General features: G+C 52.7%; 2 protein-coding genes across 3 annotated transcripts; one reads left to right on the top strand and one right to left on the bottom strand.

Annotated features, from left to right (window-relative positions):
• The first annotated feature begins 219 nt into the window (after nucleotides 1–219).
• DNAAF1 (dynein, axonemal, assembly factor 1) lies at nucleotides 220–15,845 on the top strand. Its single transcript, XM_012730745.1, has 12 exons — nucleotides 220–343; nucleotides 1,426–1,561; nucleotides 2,321–2,412; nucleotides 6,282–6,503; nucleotides 6,640–6,806; nucleotides 9,031–9,152; nucleotides 10,798–10,989; nucleotides 11,168–11,400; nucleotides 11,974–12,080; nucleotides 13,493–13,549; nucleotides 14,298–14,640; nucleotides 15,372–15,845. Exons 1-12 carry the CDS (start codon nucleotides 220–222, stop codon nucleotides 15,449–15,451), a joined length of 1,875 nt encoding a protein of 624 aa, XP_012586199.1. The 3' UTR covers nucleotides 15,452–15,845.
• A 59-nt stretch (nucleotides 15,846–15,904) lies between these two features.
• On the bottom strand, nucleotides 15,905–22,662 carry TAF1C (TATA box binding protein (TBP)-associated factor, RNA polymerase I, C, 110kDa). Of its 2 annotated transcripts, none has more exons than XM_004690154.2 (14): nucleotides 21,251–22,662; nucleotides 20,957–21,038; nucleotides 20,661–20,758; nucleotides 20,499–20,588; nucleotides 20,340–20,413; nucleotides 19,583–19,821; nucleotides 19,350–19,466; nucleotides 19,130–19,247; nucleotides 18,972–19,043; nucleotides 18,673–18,808; nucleotides 18,364–18,507; nucleotides 17,602–17,776; nucleotides 17,385–17,522; nucleotides 15,905–17,310 (listed from the first exon to the last, which is right to left on the bottom strand). In XM_004690154.2, exons 1-14 carry the CDS (start codon nucleotides 21,386–21,388, stop codon nucleotides 16,322–16,324), a joined length of 2,610 nt encoding a protein of 869 aa, XP_004690211.1. In that variant the 5' UTR covers nucleotides 21,389–22,662; the 3' UTR covers nucleotides 15,905–16,321. The 2 variants fall into 2 exon arrangements, with proteins under 2 accessions (XP_004690211.1, XP_012586200.1); XM_012730746.1 differs by having other exon boundaries at nucleotides 17,385–17,519.
• Nucleotides 22,663–23,403: the final 741 nt, after the last annotated feature.

The following is a 23,403-nucleotide window of genomic DNA, read 5'->3' as shown; positions in this document are numbered from 1 at the left end:
GCACGCGCCAGGGTCCGCCCCCGGCGTCCGAACGCACGGGGCGGCCCAGTGCGCGTGTGCGGCGGTTGTCGTGGAGACCTAGGAAGCGTTACGCTGTGAACGACGCGGAACGCGAGTGGCTGGCAGAGAAGGAGAGCTGGGCGTCTCTGGCGGTGTTGGGGGCCCTAACGACCCCACAGAGCCCGACTCCTCACTGCTTGGGGGTTTTCGGGAATAAATATGCACCCCAAGGCCAAGGAGCCCGCGGTCGACGGGGGAGTGGAGCAGGACTGCGTGCCAGAACCGCACATGGAAGAGTCTGCGGGTGACCGCGGGAACGCAGGCCCAGGGGACCTCAAGGAAGGTGCTGACCATTGCTCCAGGGAGGCGAGGGGGGCGGCGGGCAGAGCTCTCTGGGCGCTACAGCCTGCTCCACACCTGATCTTCACAGCCAGTAATAATGACAATTGGCACCCACACATGCATGCCAAGTGTTTATGGCATTTGAGCCATACACCTGCTCTTTGCGGTAGGCACTTCTCTCTCCTCCCTTCACACAGAAAAGGAAACAGACTTAAAGAGGTTATAGAACTTGCTCCCAACCATTGCCTTCAGCCAGTCAACAGAAGTCTCCCAGCCATGACAGGCCCAGGCCTTTACCCAACATAACATTCTCCCAGCTTTTAATGTTCTGAATTTATCCCTTTATTGCTATCACCACGGAATTCTTTCCACCTCCACTACCCATGTCACAGTAGGACGTTCCCTTTGAGTTTGCAGTGATCTACAGAGAGAATGCAGAGCTGATGCTTCTGGGATCAGCAGGTAACTCGTCAAAGCTTCCCAGCATTTTGTTCATTGCAGCCTCTTTCTTCCACTTGGTGTCAGTCCCTAAGGGAAACCTGTTCATAAGTAGGTAACAAAACTACTTAGTGTGTGTTTCCTTTTCCAACGCAGTCAACAAATATATCTTGAGCACAGACTCACCAAGCCTGCCTGCATGAGGTGCTGCAGGGAAGCTGCTGGGCTGCTCAGTGGGAGATCAAGGCTTGAGCCCCTTCCACTGGGTTCAGATTGCAGCCCTGCAACTCTCCAGCTTTAAGTCTGTTTGACTCTAAGCTATGGTCTCCCTGTCCACAGCAGCGATAATTATCCAGAAACAATACAATTAGAACTTCCTACTTACAGTAGACATTGGTGTTATACCAGTTTTTGGTATTCTTGAATATCCTTGCACATATCTTTGTGTGTGCCTCACAAGAGCTTTTAGAAAGGATCTTCCCAGAAGTGGAATTTCCATAGACTTTATCAAAGCTCAAAAAGTTTCATACAGTTAAGGGATGCCAGTGTCCCATACTAAAAACAGAAATTAATTAACCAAGTTGCAACTGGAGGGATTTTATATATATTTCTTGATCTCTACAGAACAAATCTCTTCTTTTACAGAAGTAATTGATCCTACAGCACCATCAGCAGGCCCTTCTGACACATCCTATCAAAGTGAGCAGAAGCAAGGTGGTGATAGCAGGCCAGCTGGCTGCTTGGCACACCAGCGTGATGACAAGGAAGACCGGGGCCCCAGGTCCGTGCACATGCTGCTTGCTGCCAGTCAGTGTACTCTGAGCAAGTGAGGTAGCCCTGTAGTCACCCCTGTGTGCAGATAAGAAAACAGTCTCGTGGAGTGTGAACAGTATGCCCCTGTGAGAGTTAGTCACGAGTCAGGACCGCACAGCATCAATGGCACCACTAACCACAGTCTGTTAAACTTTTTTTAAGATTTATTTACTCATGCATACAGAACTGGGGTACAGGCCAGAGGTACAGGGGTGGTGAGAGGACTCACCAGAAACAGAGTGGGGAGCAGAGCAGGCCGACTGACGAAGTACACTGCTGAGGGGAGCAGCGAGCAGTCAGGAGAGGTCTGCCGCGCCATGTGGGTCACCTCCAGGACCAGGAAGCAGCTGGGCTACAGCTGGCCTGCAGTGCTACACTTTAATAGACTGCTCCAATAGGGAAGGCCTAAATTGTTTCTTTTTACCTTCCTCTCACTGCCCCATAGGCTATTAAACTTTAATGCCAGTCCTAGAGAAAGAACCATCAGTAGTTCTTGATGACACTATTAAAATTATTTTTATTAGAACATACATTGCAACTTTTAAGAATGCTGTAAACAGTAATATTGGGTGAGGTCCTGAAAGCTATACCAAAAAAAAAAGAACAACTTAAAATAGTTATTAGGTATATAGGATGTTATGAAAGTTGGAGAAGAATATATGTGGTATGGAATTTTTGGAATCTATAGAAATTAAAATTTCTTGTTCATATTTTTTTCATTTAACAGAATGACTAAAAGTTTCCTGCAAAAACTCTGCAAGCAGCACAAGCTTTATATTACTCCATCACTGAATGATACACTGTATTTACACTTTAAAGGTGAGGATCAACTACTTAGGTAAGGATTGTGTCAGGAAGAAAGACAGATGGTATTAAAAATTACAAGGATTATCTGGAGTTCTCAAATTTAAAGTAGAAAGTTCAATGTTCAGAGTTTCCTGAACATTGATGGAAAAGCAGTATTTCATTGAAGAATATCTCACCTGATGAGTTTATAAAAGGGGATTATATGTATACATTGGCATCTGTTATTCCTGCTTTCCAAACCATGTTTCCAAACAGAAGGCTGGCTTGGAAACACCTTGGGCATGGGAGGAATAGAGGTTCAAAGGTGGGCACAGAAACAGCAGGGGTGGAACACTGGGGGCCTTTCAGGGCACAAAGGTGTGAAACTGGCATCTCTGAGAGCCCACACATGTTTAAGTTCCAAGTCCTTGCAGCGACACAGGAGTGTTCGTTCTCGGTGTGCTGACTGGGCTGGCAGCCAGCTTCCTCAGTCCTGTTACACATTTAGCCAGGAAGTGATGACCGAGCCTGGCACTGTGCTTAGTCCTGGAAATAGAGATGGTTATGGCGAAGAGGCCTAGGTCAGAGCGCTGGGCCAGGGGGTACAGGAAGGGTTCCCCAGCACAGACCTTAAAGGCTTGGAACCCCTCCTAACTGGCTTCCTGGCTTCCACTTTGTCCTCCACCCTCCATCCAACATTTAGGTGTAGTGTTGAATAAAATGACTTAGGTAAGTACACCCCAGGAGACCAATATTTAGGAGCTGTGTGGAAGAAGAGGACCCAGTGGGTTCAACTAAATAGGGAGGTAGAAGAGCTGGGAGACAGAAGTGCTGTCCACTGCTGCCTAACAGACTCTCACAACTCAAAATAACGCCATGAACTCCCACTGTTCCTGAGAGCCAGAAATCTGGAAATGACTTTGCTGGGAGTCAAGTATGACAGCCAAACTGTTGACTGGGCCCCAGTCATCTAGAGCCAGTGGGTGAGAAGATCCACTTCTAGATTCTATGCCTCAAATCCTCTTTGGTTGTTGGCCAGACACCTCAGTTCCTCACACAAGCTCCTCAGGGCAACTGGCTTTCTCCCTTAAAGCAAGTTACCTGAGAAAGAGAGGCCGAGACGGAAGCCAAAGTCTCAGATGTGACACAGCCATCACTTCTGCCATATTCTGTTGGTCTCAAGATAAAGGCAGGTCTTACTGAATCATTAACACATGGGCATGGATACCAGGAGACAGTGATCACTACAATAAGCTAAGTGGTCCAGGGAACCCCAAGAGGAAACTTAAGAAGGAGGACATGACCCAGAAGGTCAAGTGCCTGGTATCTGTATTCAGTACAGAGGACGATAAATTGGATGCCACTGGACACCTCAGCTGGTGGCTACAGTCATAGCAGGCTCAAGAAAGAAGAAATGAATCTGAGGAGTTAATGAGCAAAAAGCCTTCCACGGTGAAGCAGGAAGAAAGCTGGAGAGAGGACAAGGCCAAGACACAGTCGAGAGAGAAACAATCCCGTCACTTCAACATGTTGCAGTGAAAAGAGAGAGACAAAGAATACAGTTTAAAAAGACTAACAGACATCAATTAATTGCAATGCATGGACTTTTGTTGCCACTTTGCTGATTCCAACAGCAAACAGTATGGAGGAAAAAGACAGTGGACAATTATGAGCAGTGACTAGCTATTTGATGAAATTAAGGGCTTGCTTACATGTCACAGTGGTGCTGTGGTAACCTTTAAGACAAAAAGGTATCCTCATCTTTTACTTTTTTTTTTTTTGCATGTGGATAGGCAATGGTCCAGCACCATGTTGAAGAGATTTTGTCCCACTGAATTGCCTTTGTTTTTTTGTCAAGAGTCTTTGTCAAGACTCTACAGGTGTCCGCTCTGGACTCCAGCCAACTCCACTGATCCAAGCATCTGTCCCCAACACCACACTGCGTCAGTCACTGCATCTTTGTAGTAGGCCTTGAAGTTGAATTGGGTCAACCCCTCAACTTTGTTCTTGTCCCCCAATATTGTGTTGATGATGCTTGGTCCTTTGTTTCTCTACGTAAACTTTGAATTTGTTGATCCCCACAAAATCGCTTCTTGGGATATTGACTGGGACTGCACTGAATCTATTGATCGATTTGGGAGGAACTAACACCTATGACGTTATTGAGTCTCCCTACCCATGACCATGGGCTGTGCTCCATTAGTTTCCCTTGGATCCTGTACACCAGCTTTATGCTTTCCTCACAGAGTTTGTATATATTTTGTCATATGTAGACCTAAATACAATGCAAATGTACATGGTACTTAATTTTGAATTTCAAGTTCTACTTGTTCATTGCTAGCATGTAGGAAAAAGACTTTTTTATAACTTTATCTCCTATACCCTTGTTCTAATTGCTCATTAGTTCCAGTTTTCTTGTCAATTCCTTTTGATTTTCTATGTAGACAATATCATCTGTCAAAAAAAACTTTTTAATTCCAATCTATCTACCTTTTACTTCCTTTTCTTGTCTTACTGACTCAGTGTGATATTGAAAATAATAGCAAGAAGGGACATCTTCAAATTCTTTTTGAGCTAAGTAGGAAAGCTTTCAGTGTCTCACCATCAAGTATGATATTAGCTCTTGCTAGTCCTGAAGCTGAGAAAGTGCCTCTTCAGTCCTAGTAAGTACCAGATACTTATGAATGTTAGATTTCTGTCAAGTGCCTTTTCTCCAATTATCAATACAACTGTGATTTTTTCTTTAGTCTGCTGTAGTGAGGATTACATTGGTTTGAATTTTGAACCAGCCTTGTCTACTTGGGACAAGACCCACTTGGCTGTGGTAGACATTGTTAAATATTTTGTTGCCGGTTCTTGCATTTATATTAATGAGAGATAATGGTCTGTGGTTTTCTTTTCGTATGATGTCTGTCCAGTCTGGGTATTTGGGCAATGCTGGCCCCAAAAAATGAATTCAGAAGCATTTTCTTTGCTTCTATCCTCAAAGAGATGGAGAGAATTAGTATAGGATATCCTGTCTTTTAGAGATGCTGGCCTCCGTATAAAGATCTTGAAGCAACACTGAAAATTCTTATGCTATCAACATTCTTATGAAAAAACAAGATTTTTACAAATCTACCTACATTATACCTATATTTAAATGTATTCTATGATTTCACTGAATAGGTATTCTTCAGGCTTACAAATTTAGAAGGAGATAAAAAATGAAAGCAGTTTGATCACTGGAGAGGCAGAATCATGGTCGAGTCGCTGTTCAGTTCACATTGATATTATAATTTTTAAGCAAATGCTTTTCCAGACAACATAACTTTCTTAAAAGTTTTGGGTAACAGCTAAACCGTGAATTATAATTGATAAGAGTTACTAAAGGAAACAAAAATGTTTGTTTTCCTAGCCTTGAATATGGCTCATAAAACTGAAAAACTGTTTGTGACAGCTTCAGGCACAGCTGGATCCAGGCATTCATGGTGGGTCTTCATGAGACTGTCTCCTTGGCCATGCTTCCCTCCAGCTGGTTCATTTGTGTATTCTCATCTTCCCATCACCAACTCCTGTGCGTGAAGGCAACATGTGACTGCACTGCAGGGCTCCCCCTGAGCAGGTTGCCAATTCCAGCAGAAAAAAACACTTTTTCCATTGGAAAAGGCCCCTCAAGATCCACCACCATTGGTCCCACCTGGCTAGCTGGGGCTGCGGTATGGCCGAGTGGCCACCCACAGCGCCGTGGGGCAGAAGCAGGAAGGGAGGGCCCTCCAACAAGAGTGACAGTGGCATTTCTAGGGGAAAGGAATGGGGGACTTGAGGCAGGCAGACAAGAACAAGGGCAAGCCCTGCCCCCCACCTGTGTATGTGAATATCGGTGGGGGGGAACTTAATGACACCCCTTCCCTTTGAGTCAGGCTTTGATCGTATTGAGAATTTGGAGGAGTACACGGGGCTTCGCTGCCTGTGGCTGGAGTGCAACGGAATACAGAAAATCGAGAACCTGGAGGCCCAAACCGAACTGCGCTGCCTCTTCCTACAAGTGAATTTACTTCATAAAATTGAGAACCTAGAACCTCTGCAGAAACTGGATGCACTTAACCTCAGCAACAACTACATCAAGACCATTGAAAACTTAGGTAAGAGTGAGGCACCGGGGGTCTTTCTAGATGCTTCTAGCTGCTCTCCCCTGGGGGAGGCTGCAAGAACTTACTTTACAGGACAGACAGACATGGTACCTGTGTTGTTTACTTCTGCTGACCTCCCCTCCTCCAGCCTGCCTGCCAGTCCTAAACACGCTTCAGATGGCCCACAACCACCTCGAGACTGTGGAAGACATACAGCATCTGAAGGAGTGCCTGAAGCTTTGCGTCCTTGACCTTTCCCACAATAAGCTGAGTGATCCAGAGATCCTGAGTGTTCTCGAGAGCATGCCTGATTTGGTAACACACACAACTTCTATTACTTGGTGCTAAATATCAGATCTTTTCTCGCCCCTTTCCCTCCTTCCTTTCTTTTCACCTCCTTTCACTCTTTTCCCTCTTTGCAGTTTTAGGTGGACCATCTTAAACGCCACACCATTTGACCCACAAATATTTCAATCTGTGTCTCCGCGAAGACTTCAGAAAAAAAAAGTCACCAGGCTATTATTGTATCTAAAATATTGCAGCTATTTCACATCCAGCCCAAAGTTTAGTTTGTCTCAAATGTGAAGACAGTTTGGGTTGTTCAAATCTACCCCAGGCCCACACTTGGTATGTGGATTATTTGTTGCATAAGCCTCTTATGGTCTGAAGGCATTCCCCTTCTTTGTTGTTCCTCACCCGGCGCCAATGAAATGTCAGTCGCTTTCTGGACCTGGTTGACTGCCCCCTCGTGGCGTCACTGAACATGCCCGCTGTATGCAGCGTTTCTTGCAGTGACAGGCCGAGGGAGCAGAGCCCCACAGGGCCAGGTTCCAAGGTGGGCTTTGTGGCGTGCTGGTGCATTGCATCACGGGGCCCGGAAAGTCCTGCTGCCTGTCTCTCTGCTGCAGTGAAATAGATGGCAGGGCTCATCGAGTCCAGCCCCTAGAGAGCTCCCCACCCGCCAGCAGCCACGGCCAGGGGCTCAGCTGCGTTCCCTCATTCGGAGTTGGACAACGGCCACTTTGCAGCTCCCTTCTTCTTTCTGCATGTGTTAGCTGGCATGCGTCTCTGGAGAACTTTCCCTCATGAGCGAGGGGTGTCCTGATGGACAGTTTATACAAAAAAGGCCAGGAGAATTGTCTGGTTCTTTCTTTTCATGTGTTAGTTTTCTGATAAATGAGACCAACCTCACAACCCCTAATTAGATATGATTTACCCTTTGCTGCCATCTTCCTCTGGGATGTTCCCATGGGCCCACGGCTGGCTGGTGGCTCCTGCTCACCAACTCTTGTGTCTTTGCTGGTGTTCTTGCTTGTTCAGTGTGTCTGTGTTTCATTTGTACAAAGAAAAAATATTAGTGGTAGCACACAAAACTCTTGAGCTCACTGTTCATGCTTAGAGCCGTGGTAAGAGAAGACCCAGCCAATTTAAAGAAAAAGCAGCATCTACAGAGTGCGTCACCTGTCAGGAAGGACCAGCACATGCTGATAATACATATTTTTCTCTGTTTCTGGCTAGGGCTGCCACAACAAATTTTACCACAGACTGGGGAGCTTCAACGACAGAAATTAACTTGATCGTTGAGGGGAAAATTGGAGATCCAGGTGTGAGCAGGGCGGGCTCCATGAGCCCTCTCCCTCTGCAAACTGCCATGCAAATGGCCGTCTCTGCCAGTGCCGCCTCTTTAAAGTGCTGCTATCGGATATAGTTGCATTCTGAGATGCTGGGGTTAGGGTGTCAAGGCAGGCCTTTTGGGGCACACATTTCAGGCCCCCACAAAAGTAGTCAGCCCTGGAGCTGCCTATCCTTGTGGCCTTTGGGAACCGCCTCAACCTCCATGGGATCAATCACTTGAAAAGATAAGGAGATGGTGAAGGCGGAGTGAGAGACTAGGAAACTCTAAGCCAACCAGGTCACAATGCATTCTTTTCTCCCACTACCACTTTAGGTATGAAAAGCATTTCATTAGTTTGATTGATTTTAAATGGCTCCCCCACAAGTCCCCTAGCCATTTTCTTGAGTTTTACACTTTGAGGAGGCAGCAGGATTCACAGTCGGGCGCCTGGCACTTGGGCACCACCAGAGTCCTCTCCACTCTGGTCCTACGCTGGCATCCAAGAGACCTGAAGGCTGGTGAGAAAGGCCTTGGCTGTGCGTCAGGGCATGCTCCTCTCTTCAACAATGCCGTGGGCCGTATCTCTGTGAACTGGCCGGGAAGGCAAGAAAACAATCCATTAGACTGAGATTAATTTCAGTAAAAGAGATTGGGCAAGCACAACTAATGTAATCACATTTGGAACAAGGTCTCAGAAATGTTTCCCAATATTGGTAGACCTGAAGTTCAAGGACAAGGGCAGCTGCTCAGTCAGGACAGTTATGGTGGCACAGATACAGGGGCTCCCTCTGGCTTCTCTGCTGTGGCCATAGGACCTGGTACTGGCTGTTTTTACCGACTTACTCTTAAAGCACAGCACATGTGAAGTGTCTGGTCGTGTAGGGTTCTCAGAGTTACAGTGTGGTTCTGCCTGTTTGCTTCCAGCGGGTACTGAATCTGATGGGAAACCCAGTCACCAAACACATCCCCAGTTACCGGCGCACAGTTACTGTTCGACTAAAACACTTAACGTACCTGGATGACAGACCAGTCTTTCCCAAGGACAGGTAAGGGACAATATCTGGTAACACTTAATACGTAGTATTTTTAAGCACTTTCACACATCATTAAATATTCTCTAGATAGAAATCTAGCGGCTACATAATCATCTCTAACTGGAAATTCCGTTGTTGGTTTTTTTTGTTTTTTGTTTTTAGCAATTACTTAGCACTTATTTTTCAAAATCCTTTGATAAATATTGTCTGGAAGCCTTTGACGTCATTGATGATTACTTCCTTGGCATGCAGTTCCAGGAGCTGTGTTACCGGATTAGGGATTGTGGGTTGATTAAAGGCACATATACCTTCTAGACACTTTGTAGCCATTTATCCCATGGAACCTGCCTCACCTCTATGGTTTTGTCTGTCTGGATGTCTCAGAGAAACAGAATCATGCCCTGGGTCATCTTCCTGAGGGGCCTCTTTCATTCAGCATGTCTGCAAGGTCCACACATGTCAGCACAGCCCAGTACTTCATGACAATCCTGCATATGATGCTCCATTTGAACAGGTCGTTTTATTTATTCATGAGTTGACGGCCACTTTGGGCCGTCCCCACTTTGACTATTCTGCATGGTGCTATGAATATTTACATATTCATATATTGTGTGAACATCTGCGGCTCATGCAGGAAAATACTTAGGAGCATGACTGCTGGGCTATCATGGCCAGGCTCGTTTTGTGTTAAGCTCTCCGTCCAAGCGGCAGTACCTCTTGGCATTCCCACCCACAACTAGGACGACTTCCCGTCACTCCACCTCCTCAAGCCTGGTTAATGGTGTTCTGCACTTTAGAAATGTTTTTGTTTCCCCATTTCCCCAGTGTCAGGATGTGGAGAATCTTCTCATGTGCTTTGTGTATGTTTTTTAATTCTTGTGTTAAAATGGCTCTCTGTGCACTTCGAATTCAAGTCATTGAGCAGTTAATCTTACAAGTTTTTCTCCCAATATACTGCTTGTCTATTCTTAACCTTTGTCCTTTTAAAAATTGTGTTCTTTGTATGCATGAGTTATGTGTTTCATATATTCTAGCTACAAGTCTCTTGCCAGGCATATGATGTGCAAATATCTTCTTCCCCCTCCTTTTTTCCCAGTATTTTTTATTTATTCATGCATACAAGAACTGGGGTATTGGCCAGAGGTGTGGAGGGTTCACCAGAGACAGAGTGGGGAGCTCTGAAATACAGAACAGGTGAACTGACTGAAATACACTGCTGAAGAGAGCAGTGGGTGGTCAGGAGAGGTCTGCTGTGTCACGTGGGTCAGCTCCCTGGCTGGGGATCGATCTTACGCTGCAGTGGCTGGTGACAGCTTTGTAGTGCTGAGGCTTTAACCCCTGTGCCAGGTTATTTTGACTCCTCCCCTTCTATAAGTTGTCCTTTTACTATGGCATTCTTGCATTACAAACATTTTGAACTTGGATGAATTCCTTTTTTTTTTTTTTTTTTTGCTGTTGTTGTCTCTGCTTTAGGCATCATAACTAGAAGCCCATGTAAATAAAGATCAAAATGTACTGTTGTCCACTTTTATATTTGCTGTCAGTCTGAAGGCCCTTTCATTTGCTGGGGGAAATGAATGTGTTTGTAAGACAGTTCATGTTTTGAATTTTAACCTGTAAAAAATTCAGTCTTCCTCAACTGTCTCCTTCCAAACAGAGCTTGTGCAGAGGCCTGGGCCAGGGGAGGGTACGCAGCAGAGAAGGAGGAGAGAGAACTGTGGGAGAGCAGAGAGCGGAAGAAGATCACAGACAGCATCGAGGCTTTAGCGATGATTAAGCGGCGAGCCGAGGAGAGGAAACGACAGAAAGAAAGTGGAAAGGAAGGTACATACTACGGGGCAGGCGCAGAGTTCCACTCAGCTGGCCAGGCTGGGCTGTGACTGCAGGCTTCCTGGGTCTCCAGGACTGACCCACACCTGCGTGCACATACTGTTAGATATATATCATGTCTATATCTATAGTTGTATTTTTACCATTTACTTCTCTTGTTCAGGGCAGGTGACATCACCAGATGAGGATGAGAAGAGAGATGCCCACGTAAAGGGGAAGGAAGAGCCCTGTGTGGATGGGGAAACACTGCAGAAAATAGAGCTGTTTGTCAATGAAAGCTTCAAGGTGAAGGATGAGATGTTCCCAGGGAAGCAGAATGGAGGAGGTGAGCCATCTGCGGAGGTCAATGGAGAGATGGGAGACCAGGAGCCAGGGGGATCATTGCCTACTGCGGGCCTGAATCCAGCCACCCCCGGAGCTGCTTGGGAAGGTAATGGAACAGACAGCGGCACAGATGCTGGCCAGAGCATGGCCTCTCCCTTGATGAGGCCAGAAGGAAAAGGGCAGAACACAGCCCTGGGGTACAGTCTGAGGGGCCTCAAGGAAGGAGACCCTTCTCAAGTCCACATTCCCCAAACCATCTTGAGATTAGTTAATTGGAGCCCGATGCATATGGGAGGGAGGGTTGGGGGTGTGAGGAGAGGGGCGGGGGCCCTGCCTGAAGTACAGAAGCACAGGCAGTGAGGGGGCTCCCCTTCCTGGCAGGGGGCAACCTGCCGAAGTGCCTGCTGCCTGGCCCTGCTCCAAGTCAATCCGGGTGTGTAGTGGTCTGTCAGCAGCACATCCAGGTTGCAAGAGGACTGGCCCTGTCCTGGGCATGCCTTTCTTGTTTAGATGGCTCCCGTCCCACTAGGGGTCCTCACAGCGTTTGGAGCAGGGACCAACCAGCCCTTCAGACCCAGGGAGACCTTTGTCCCTTTGATCTTTGAAACACCTTGGGCCTGTCATTTGAGCAGCATGTATGAGACGATCCCCCGGTGATGTATTGCTTATTGTTCCTTAGAATTGACTCCCCAGACCATGGCCAATGAGGCTGCATCAGGGGCAGAGCTGGAGGAAGCTGAGGCTACGGAAGCTGTGAAGCTGGGGCCAGAGAAGCTCTTCATCGATGTATGGAAACAGTCACACTTGCAGACAAGTATCTCTTCCCATTTGGCAGAAGATAGGTGCACAGATAAACACCCTGACACCCTCTGTACTCAGTTTTGGGCTTTGGAAGGCAGGCTTGGCATCACAGGAGGTCAGAATGCAGACTCCCAGGCCGCTCCCCAGCCCCGAGCAGGCACTGCACTTTATTAGGCTACCTTTCTACCCGATTTGCACATGCACATTCAGGGTAGATACTCACAGACCTCAGTAGTTTCTGCTGAGCTGTCTATAAAACCCTTCCCCCACAGAAGCTGTGCTGTGAAGGCACTGACAGCTAGTTTTAAACAGAGCAGTTGAGCAAAGTTTTTTCACCAGAGGAAACATCACCCTTGGGCAAGGGAAGGCTCAGGCCACTTTCTTGGCCTGTCACTGCCCAGGCTTCCAGATGTGACTGACACAGAGGCGCTGCCTCACCCTGTGTCTGATGCGGCCCCTCAAAGGCTCTCCCCCCTGGGATGTGCCCAGTGCACTAGACATGGGCATGAGCTCCGTGGGACCCTCCCCATCAGTGCCCTGAGCCCCGAGGGCTGCAGTGCCAGGTGCACAGCTCACCCCCACCTCTGGGGTCCCACCCAGCTGGGGCTCACTGTTCTGTAGGAGGGGCCCTGCCTCCCTGTCCACGAGAGGGCTCCTTGAGTTTGAACCAACATGCACAATTGGTGCCTTATGTTGAACTTGTGAAAGGGGTCTCACTTCTAACTGCCCAATTTCCTGTGACTCGGGAAGAGTCCAACAGCGTGGTCAATGTCCACTGCAGGGCTCTTACTTTCCAGGCCTGTGAACACTGAACTGGAGATTGACCTCTAACATTTCCCCATCTGCAAGGGAGAGGCCACCAGCAGCTGACAATGGTTGTTATCCCCTGCCTGGCTGCTTTAAACGTATCTTAGCCTTTCTAAAATCTCCTAAGGGGGACATTTTATCGCCTCCATTTTGTTGAGGAGGAAATGGAGGAACAGAGGTTGAGTAGCTTGCTCAGAGCTATACAGCTAGGCCATCTCCCCTAACTAGCGCTGCCGGCCTTGAGTGCTGGCTATAGGTGAAGGTACCAAGACCCACAAAATACTATGACCCTGTGGTGTCTGGTGGGGAGATCCAGAACACATCGGTCTGCGCCACATAGACCCTAGGACTCGCCTGTGCAGGAAGAGGTACCGGCTGGGTCACTAACGAGAGAGGAGAAAGACACAGCAACTGCCCAAGCGCGCCGCCCCTTGTCACCCTGGGCCTGATGGCACCTGGAGCCAGCAGTACTCGTGTGCCTGGCAGCCTGAGGGCTCTGGTCCTTCCTGGCATCCAGGAACAAAGGTGGCACAGGCGGGCGGGTGGGCAGGCTTGGTGGCCACCCCCATGGTGCTCCTTTGCTCTTCCAGGACCTGCCCGATTTGGAAGAGGTGGATGCCGGCACATCGCTGGAGGCCCAGGCCCAGGTCCGCACTCCCACCCCATGCGTGCATTGTCTCTTTGCTGATGGTGTCTTTTACCCCTGACCGGACAGGGAGTGCCCTTGTGAGGCATGGGCCCACCACTGCATGTTCGTGGTCTCCATGTGTCACTGGAGACTGAGCTGCTGCTCGCGTCTGATGGTTCAGCACGTCAGCAGCACAGCACACTGAGCACAACCCCCAGACTCTTCGGCCTGGGATGTATTTCTGCTCCCCTCCTGGATTGTCTGTGCCACATCATGGCACGCAGACAGGGGAAGGGAACCACAGTGGGGAGAAAGGGAGTGGAGTCTAGGAGGCTCAAGGCTCCACAGTTCTCCCCAGATGACCTGCCCCACCTTGGGCCTCACAGAGGCCATGTGTGCTAGAGGGACAGGCACGCATCATGGCGGGTGGAGGGACACAGACCTCAGCTCCCAGGGATCGGACTTCCAAGGGGCCAAGCTGCAGTTTTTGAACAAAGCCACACTCGCTAGCCTGGTGAGATGACACCAGCCAAAGGGCAAGGGACGGTGGGTGGTGGTGGAAGCAGGGCCCCAAGGAGTGTAGAGGAGTGCAGACATGGCCAGAGCCCACCACAACTTTGGGGCCTCAGAAAAGCTGCCTGGTGAGGTTTATTCTGGCCTTTCCCATGTGACAAGACTCTGACAGATTAAAAAGCAGAGTTAGCACGTGCATTTCCGATGACCACTGTGAAATCCTAGGTTCCAACACACCTACCTCATTTTTCTAGATGTGCCCCCCCAAGATCACAGCCATCTTGAGCCCGAGCGATGACAGTGACTCTGAGCTGGACTATACCTCCCTCCCAGAGCTGGAGCGTGGGTCTGCAGACACCCTTTCAAACATATTCGCAGTCACCAAGGACCTCTCCAGGAAGGAGGGGGCTCCTTACACAGGCATATTTCAAGAAACTGCAAAGAGGGACTCGGAACCCCCAAGTTCAGTCCCAAAGCACCCACGCCCGCTGATTCAGGAGCTTGATGAGCCTTTGGGCCCACCACTGCCCCAGCCGTGCCAGGGGGAGGCTACAACCCCCGCTTCTTGCCAAGATGGGCACAGTCCCCCACTTCCAGGTAAGACCACTCTGTTTAAGGTCACAGGGCCAGGAGCTTGGAAAGTGGGCAAGTAAACTGCCTGAACCACCCAAACCAGAGGGATAGCAATAGGGCCTTGAGAACCCTACGTGCCTGGAGGGGCATTCACCATGCTTGTGAGAGGAGGCCGCTGTCTACCTTATGCATCTCATGTGGGCATGCACTGGGAAGCTTCAAGCTGACACCTCAGCCTACTGCTGGCCACGCACCTCTGAGCCATCTTGACTCACAAGTTCTGGACAAAGCAAGCTACATTTTCACTCCTCTCTATCCCAAACAGTGGCCTTTCTGGACCATGGCTCTAGAGGAAAGGGGGCCAGTGATGCCATGGCTAGGATTGTGGGATGAGGCAACAGCAACAGCAGGCCCAGAGGAGGGCTCTCCGGGTACAGATCAGGAGGAAGCACATGGAGACAGTGCCGGCAGGGACAGGGGTCCCCAGATGGGCAGGGGCCAAAGCACATGGGGGGAAGGGGTGGAGATACAGACAAACCCGCACAGCGGGCCTGTCTGGCATTATCAGGCCCCATGTGGGCCAAGTGGGCTGGTGCTGAGAACAAAACAACTGGGGTCTGTCCAGCAGCCATCTGTGTACACACAACGCCAGACCTGAGGCACCTGAACCCTCCTAGTCCTGCCCAGCACTGGTGGGTTTTCTGAATGTCTCCTCAAGCGGCTGACTCAAGACCCACGTCCCTCTCCCCTTTCAGGAAACTGCGCCAAGAGGGGCGGGGTGTGCCCTGAACAGCTCAGAGGAGAGCACCAGGACACTGCCTTTGCCTTGGACTGAACCCCAAGGTGGGCCTGCACCCGCGGACTCTCAAGACAGGGAGCGAGCACTGGCACAGGCCCTCTCGACGGCTCCACGCCTGTGCTCCTCCAGGGCAGTGGCAGCAGCACGCAAGCTTGTGCTCCAGGCTCAGCCACGCGTTCCCCGCGTAGGCAGCGGGGCCGGCTGTCTCCCTGAGCTTCATAAACAGCCCCAGGTCTTCATGAGTCGTGTCACAGGACTCTCTAGCGTACGCACTGCTCAGGTGGGGTTTCCACCAGCTGCCCGAGAACAGCCACCCTGTATCACGGACCCTCAGAAACGCACAAACCTAGTTAGACTCTGGGGTCGCAGACACCCTCAAGTGGGCATCACCACCCCCTTGCCCCCCACCAGAGTAGTTACAGGCCCCTGGCGGTGGCCATGCCTTAGCTACTTCAGGGATCCCGACTTGGGAACTTGGTGATTCAAAACTACATTCACCTGATGTGTATTTAATCCCTTAATGTGAGTTCAAAACAGCTCTACAAAACATTAGACCCTGGTCCGATTCCTTAAACACAAGCAGCAGCAGCTACTGCCATCAAGCCCCTGGCACCATGACACCCCAAAGGCTCCATGGTGACCCTGTAGCCTGACTCGAGCCCCCGCTTTCAACACAGTCTGACACCAACTTGAGACCAGGACAGCTAGGGCCCAGCCACCATGCCTTTCAGAGGCATCTTCTCCATGGGAGAAAGGACTACCCTGCTGTGCTGGGCCACTCCTCAGCCTGGCTCCAGAAGCTCCTACATGTTTCCAGAGTCAGAGAGACCTTCAGAGAAAGGTCTGCAGCAGGCATGGCTGGTGCAGCAGGGGGTCTCCAAAGTGGAGCAACAGCCAGCCAGACACTCAGAAGCCCATTCGGGCCTTCTTCCGGCGTGTCTGTGAGCCAGGTGGGACTGGGGTCGGCCGCCCAGAGGGGGTGGCCCGGATACTGGAGGTCTGGGAGAGAGGCACGGAGGCACCTTCCAGGCTGTCTCTTTGGAGTGGCGGCTGAGGTGTGTAGTCCTGGAGGATCTGATGCCTAGGAGGGCCCCCGACACTCGAGGTCTGGGATGGGGGTGTACAGGCATCCCCCCGGATGTCCTCCTGGAGTGGCAACTTGGCCATATAGTCCCGGAGGGTCTGCTGTCGCTCTGAGGGGACACCCTGGGCCCAAAGCTCCTGGCTGAATTCCTGAGAGGGTGGAGTCAGTGGGGGCTGAGGCCCGGTTTCAAGGGGCGCCTGGTCTGGGCTGTGAGGGGGGCTGATGGCGTCAGAAAGGTCCAAGCGGCCACTGAGTGAGGAGAAGGTGCTGGACAGCTGGGTCCGGCGCTTGGTCCTCTTGGGCTGTTTGCCAGGCCCCAAACTCCCACCCTGCTGCCTCCGCCACCAGGCAGCCACCTGGCCTTCCCAGGCTGCCTCCAGACGCTCACTGAGCTCATCCTCAGGACCGGAGTCAGGGGCAGGGGGTGGCTCTGAGGTTGGGAGAGAGCCCAGATCACTCTGCTGCAGGAGCCGACCTGCAGCCATGGCGGCCCGCAGACCCTCGGGTACTCTCCCCTCAACTTCCTGCTGCTCCCTGCAGCTCAGCAGCTGGCGGTGTGAAAAGGTGGGTGCAACCCACACAGGGGGAGCTATGGGTACTTCCAGCAGATCTTTCAACCACTGGCTGCAGAAGGCCAGGGCCTGTGGGCTCCAGGAAGCTGGGGGTATGTTGGAGTTGGGCCCCAGATCTCCCTGAGAGCCAGGGTCATCCCGAAGGCGGAAGCGCTGGTGGAAGAGATCTCCAGCTTCAGAGAGTTGGAAGAGAGACAGGACTGGAGGGGAGGCAGAGGGTGGGATGATGGCGGTGAGACCTGGAAAAGAGAACAGTAGTGACCCCAGGTCTGGGGGATACCACGTCCCAGTCCTGCTTTCCCGCCCCATGTACCTATAGTTGGTGCCATCAGCCGCTCCTGGAGTCGCCGATGACTCTTGGGCTCCAGCAGGGGAAAAGCAGAGAGGGAATGGCTCTGGGAAGGGAGAGACTGGGGGGGCCCGGCCAGCTGGGGTGTGGAGGCCCCGTCTCCTAGGGGAAGAACAGATAGCTGAGGCCCTGTCCAGGCTAGGTTTGCTGTCCCCTTGCATGCCCAGCTCGCCAGACTCACCTGCGATGTGCAGCAGCTGAAGCTGCCCACCCTGGCCCCCCAGCAGCAGCGGCCGTGGGCAGCCAGGCCAGGGTGCAGGCAATATCTGGGCCACCAGAGGAGCGGAGGGGAGGCCGTGGTTGCATTTCAGCATTGGCACCAAGGGCAGGCGCTCGTCCACCAGGTAGAGCGAGAACTGGGGCGAAGGAAGAAGCAAGAGAGAGGGTTCTGCCGCACTGGCTGGCGAGTAGCTGAGGGGACAAGTTCCCCAGGGTGGCCCCTCCTGAGCCCCAGCCGGCTCTCAGAATGAGGACAAAGCTGGCGTGGAGACTGCCTCCCCCAGCAGCCTGGGCAGCCCTGACAGGACGCGTGTCCACTGGGTCGCCCCCGGTGTCCTGATGGCAACACAGGGAAAGCAGGAGAGGAGTCCTGCACAGAGTAACCACCTGGTGCTCACCAGCCACCTGGTGCTCACCTGGCCCCGGAACTAAGGTGAGACAGACCACTCATGTCCCAGGGCCTAGGAGGGGGAGATCCTCAGCGCCCCCTCCACCCCCTTTCCTAAACACAGCTGCTACCTCAGTGCCGACTATCCCCGCTTGGCCTTTCCTCACTCCCGGGCCCACCCCATAGGTCACATCCTCACGAGGTCATGCCCCCCGCCAGTGAGCCGACAGTGGAGGGAGGTGACTATTCAGCTACAGGCTCAAAAGTTTTGTCCTGGCGACAGTCTCTAGTGGTATGCGAGAGAGCACAAAGGGGAAGGGATGAGGCACCACCCACCTGGGTACAGATGAGATGGAGCGTAGGGTGCAGAGACTCGGCGCCGGACTCCCCCAGGTACTGGCTCAGGAGCACCCGTTCCCCTTTCTGGCATGACGCCTCTGCCCCGCCCCGGAAGAGCAGCAGCCCGCAGCCCGGAGGGCCCTGGGGAAGAAAGGGCCAGCCCTCCTGAGGCCCACGTCTGCCGCACAGCCTCTGCCAGGAGCTCAGATTCACCGGCTTGGCTGCTGTTCGGGCGCGCGGGACTCCCACCCCACCCACTCCGGGCCTGCTCCTCCCTCCCCGGCGCCATGGCAGTCCCGCCCCCACCTGGGTGTCGACGATCTTCACACCAGTGCGGTCGCCTACAGTCAGCACCCGCGGGTGGGCGGTGAAGTCTGCCCAGCGCCAGGGAGATGGGTCCCGGAACACAAGGGTGTCAGGGTCCTTGTAGACTTGCTGTAGCCTTGGGGAGCAAAGGTCAGTTGTGGGCACATGACAGGTTGAGGGGGGTGAGAGATGGGGTCGCCCGGCCGAGGGTGCAGGATGTGTTTCAGAAGCAGGGCTGAAGTTCGGGGGGGGGGGGGGGGTGGCTGGGTGAAGGCTTTTTTGTAGGGAAGGGACATTACCCATCCTGGGGGGTCCACAGACAGACGGCTCCCGAACGGCTGCAGACGGCCAGCTCCCCAGGAAGGTGAGGGCTACAGGGCACAAGTGTGTCTACACTGGGCACGAGTCCTTCTCCCCCACCCACCTCCCTGCAGGCCAGCCCCCTCAACCCCTGTACCTCAGATTGATCCCGGTGGCCCCCTTCTTGACCTGCAGCACCTGGACAGGGGCCGGCCGCCCCTGCTTACTGACCTTCCAGAGGGCACAGTGGTAGTCAGAGCGAACCGCCAGCAGAGCTGAGGAGAGGCAGTGGGTCAGGGTCAGGGTCAGGGTCAGGGTCAGGGTCCAGGTCAGGCAGCAGGGCTGTCATCGGTGGCAGGAGGTGTCACAGGCCTTACATTCTCCCTGCACGGTGCGGGTCACTACCTGCCGCACAGGTCCCCGGAGCTGGATGTGGCCAGGGTCACCAAGGACCTGGGTGTCACCTCCTTGGGTCAGATGGACCTCCTGGAAAGCTGGGCATCTAGTTAAGGATAAGCATGTGAGCTCTGGTCACTGTTAAGTCCCTGAAACAAAACCAGATTCCCTCCACCAGAGGACGTGGCTGAGGAGCAGCCCAGACCAAGGATACATAATCTGTCTAGGGCGCTGCCCGAAGGGTAGACCAGCTGCCCAACATGGGGTGTCCTTCCAGGCAGCCAGGCCAGCGCACCCCCCGTGAAAGCATCGTTGAGCAGCAGCTGGCCCCAGCGCATGGCCAGTTCCTCGTGCAGCAACTCCCCCAGGAGGGTGGTCACCGACCTGCCCAGGATCTCACCCGCAAAGATCGAGAACCTACGCTGGCGGCTGCTCAGGAAAGCCCAGGGACACCTGAGGGCAAGAACAGCAGCAGGTGAGGCAGTGGCATGGTGTGGGGAGGACCAATAGCAGCCCACGGAGGCAGCACAGCGAGTGTGGGCTTTTATCTAACAGAATGTCTTTCCGTGGGACACCGCGGCCCCCACCCCCAGCCAGGAGCAGCCTTGGTGCCATGGTCCCCCACAGGAGAGCATGACTGGCCCACCCTTCCGGGACTTCCCCTGGACCCCAGGAAGAACCTGGGCTCTATCCTAGGAGCCGTAAGCCATCCTGTTGGTTTGGAAAACAGACCTGGAAACAAGCTCCCTATCAAGGAACCGTGCCAGGCAGAGGTAATACTAAGGTTATTTAAAAATCTGGGTGCCTCAACTTGGAGATCCCAAAGGTACCTCTTCTTTTAGGCTAGTGCAGTTTGGCACTGCGTCTAGGGAAGCACAGCTTTGCCAATGCAAGGTGGGGATCCATGCTTGGCTCCTTCTTCACCCCCACAGGTTAGGCTGCCCTGCCCATCCTCCCTTACTAGCACTTGCCCCCATGGCTGGTGTCCACCGAGGTCCTGGAGTATCTTCTGCACACTGACCACTGTCTTCGTCTTAGAGCGGCTCTGCGTGGAAAGGCCTCGTCAAGCTCATCTAGGGCTCACCCCCAAAGAGTGGGGAGCCTTCCCTTGGCCGGCAGGCATCACTCACCCGTGTTCCTTCTAGCTTGAAATTCTCCAGCATCAGCTTTCCCAGGGGCGCAAAGGCTATGTCCCCATGGTCCCAGAGGAAGCGACTCAGCTGGGGAGGAGAGAGGCCAGGTCACTGCGTGCAGGCCCAGGCCCAGGGCACCACGGCTGGAGGGCCACTCACCTGTTCGGTAACATCCAGCACTGCCCGGGGCTCCCGCCGGTAACGAGAGCCTTCCCGGAAAAGCAGGTCCCGCACAGATATGCCTGGATCCCAGCGATCTGAAGGGGGGGAGAGAGAAGGGATGGGCTTGTCCCAGGGCCAGGAGAGGCCAGAAGTAGGACCAGGCGCTCCAGCTGCCTGGAGTAACCCAAGGACACTGGGGCTGGAGGGCAGGGTATCAGCAGGGGCGGGAGGCTTCCGGGGGGAGGAGAGCTAAAGGTTTGCAAGGAGGGAGCCTCGCGGAACGAAAGTCTTACCAGGACCAGGGGGCAGCAAGGGAAGGGGCCCAGGCATCTCTGGCTCCCACAGCAGGTTCTTGGGCAAGTGGGGCACCCTGCTCTGAAGAAACAGCCAAGACAACATCAGAACAGTGTCCTGGGGCACACTCCCAACCCCACTACAAGAAGTGCACGTTTTCACTCAGCCTGTGTCTTCACAGATTTCTGCTACCCACCCCCACACCATGCTGACTGGTATGGACGCCACAGAAGGAGAGGCGCCAAACATAAGGGGCCACCCTGAAGCAGCCAGGGCTCTCCCCACTCTCTCACCTCGGAGGTGTGGGACGGGGACTCTGACAGGGAGAGCGGGTCTCTCCAGCTGCACATAAAGGACAAATCAGGGACACCGCTCAGACCGAGAGGGCCGGACAGAAACAGCGTGGGCTGGAGGCAGCTGGGGAAGTCCATTGTGGACAGCAAGAATCATGTCACACCGTCCTGATGGCAAAACTTGGGTCTGCCAGTGGCAGCCGGGGTGCCTGGAGAGAATGAAAAGTGCCCTGAGGTGGCATACTTCTTTTGGGGAAGTAAATAATAAGTCACAAACAAATATGTAGCCCAATACCAGTTAATCAATGCTATATTCAAGCCAAGACAGAGCTGGAGAGGCACTGAGGTATGGTTTCAGCAACGGTGGCCTGGACAGCCTCGCAGAGAGGGTGGCACTTGGCACAGCTGAAGGCAGAGAGAGAGAGAACTAAGCAGACAGCTGGCAGGAGGGCTCCAGGCAGAGAATGAACAAGGAGGAGAGGGGTACGGGGTGGAATCTGACAGGCGGTGAAGGATCAGCTTCTGTCACAGGTCTCATGTATTATAATCGCATCCAAACTATACTCCTTACACCCTAGGCTTCATGCCTAAGATGAAAATTCAGTTCTCCTAAAATGGGCTGAGTCTTACCTACCTTTCCCCAAATGAAGGAAACCAAAAGTAAATACAAAGTACCCACTCACCTCTTATTTTAATTAACCACAGCAACAATAGCAACTTGACAGAGATCAGCAAATCAAAAGCCACAGGCTCTATTCTCCCTGGCTGTGGAGTTTAGGAAAGAGACACCAGGAATGAATAACTTGCTCACAGCCCAGAGCTCCCATGCTACCCAAAACCTGACTTCTGAACCCTGGTCTCTGGTGCACCCCATGGCAAACTCCAGCGTTCATAGGAAACACAGCCCTTTTCCCTGGGAAGCCACCTCTGGACAGCCATGTAACCTCAGCCCCAAGCCAACTGCCCACCACATGGTGATGGCTAAATACGTGTCAAATGAATGGCTGTATGTGTCTCAGGGCAAGTCAACCCCATTCTGCCTACGGTTCCTTCGTCTCATCTCTTCCACTAGCCTGCGCACTCTCCAAGGGCCACTCAGTCACTCCGTGTTGCCAGGGTCTGGCTGCTGTGGCTGTTCTCTTTCCCGTAACAGGGGAGAACAGAGGCAGGAGTCAGGGAGGCACTCTGCAAGTCCCTGCAAAAATGCCATCGGAGGGGCACCCAAGCCTCCCAGAGGGGCGGGCTCCCTCTCACACACCGCTCAGCTCTGCGCCTGGGCTCCAACCATACCGATCCCCTTTGGGTTCTTTCTCATTGTGCTTTTTTTCCACCGCAGGGACCTTGCACATCTCTCTGCTTTAGAATGAGGGCAAATCGCTCCCCAAACACGCACAGGATCCTATTCATCCTTCAGGTCCTGAGCCAGGCAAGTTTCTCCCAGTCCCCCACCCCCTCTCCCCCAACACTTGCCCCTCCCAAGGCAGCATTACAGCGTATGATTACATAGTTTAAAATTAAAGTGTCTCACTAAGAACTTCTCTAAGAAGTTCTTACTGAGAACTAATCAACAGTCCTCAGAAGAAAGGGCCCTTCTCCACCCCCCCGGTGTCTTGGCATCTACCCCACCCTAGCAAACGGTTCAGGCACACTGGAAAGTCAAAGCTAGAAATGAACACATGAATGAGAGGAGAAAGGAACCACTGGCCTCAAGCCCACCCCGCGGGCTGAGGGCCTGGAGGAACCCAACACCTGCGCAAGGCCTCACGTGGGGCAGCCTGGGAGGAAAAGCGCGCTGGCTCTAGGCTCTGCAGGCCCCTCAGACTCCAGGGCTGGACAGTGCGCGCGGCCCGCGTCCAGGCCAGGCGGGATGCAAAGGTGAGCGCGTCGCAGGGGACGGGAGCAGGGATCGGACGGTCCCTTCTCCACCTGGCCACCGGGTCACGTCCTCCCCACCCACTTTTCACGCCGCCCACAGCAGAGGCCTCCCATCCAGTGCGAGGCGGCAGGCGGTGCTATGCATTTGCGGGGGCTTCTTCACGCCGAAAGAGGGGCTGTTGCAGCCGCCTTGTCGGCCGCGGGACGACGTGTCTCCGCTACACCGCCTGGCCCTCGCGCAGGGAGCCCCTTCTCGCCTCCGTCCGCACTTACGTGAC

The sequence above is a fragment of the Condylura cristata genome, unplaced genomic scaffold (assembly GCF_000260355.1).
Source record: "Condylura cristata isolate star-nosed mole 26May11 unplaced genomic scaffold, ConCri1.0 scaffold00028, whole genome shotgun sequence".
Lineage (NCBI taxonomy): Eukaryota > Metazoa > Chordata > Mammalia > Eulipotyphla > Talpidae > Condylura > Condylura cristata.
This window is presented reverse-complemented; position numbering and strand designations above follow the sequence as displayed.

Coding starts and splice junctions, on each gene's coding strand:
- TAF1C (XM_004690154.2), bottom strand. CDS start 21,388: ATGGACTTCCCCAGCTGCCTCCAGCCCACGCTGTTTCTGTCCGGCCCT. Junction 19,467..19,582: donor CAGCGCCCTAGACAGATTAT/GTATCCTTGGTC, acceptor CTAGATGCCCAG/CTTTCCAGGAGGTCCATCTG. Junction 18,508..18,672: donor TGAAGATCGTCGACACCCAG/GTGGGGGCGGGA, acceptor TTTCTTCCCCAG/GGCCCTCCGGGCTGCGGGCT.
- DNAAF1 (XM_012730745.1), top strand. CDS start 220: ATGCACCCCAAGGCCAAGGAGCCCGCGGTCGACGGGGGAGTGGAGCAG. Junction 6,807..9,030: donor TCGAGAGCATGCCTGATTTG/GTAACACACACA, acceptor GTTTGCTTCCAG/CGGGTACTGAATCTGATGGG. Junction 10,990..11,167: donor TACTACGGGGCAGGCGCAGA/GTTCCACTCAGC, acceptor GGATGAGAAGAG/AGATGCCCACGTAAAGGGGA.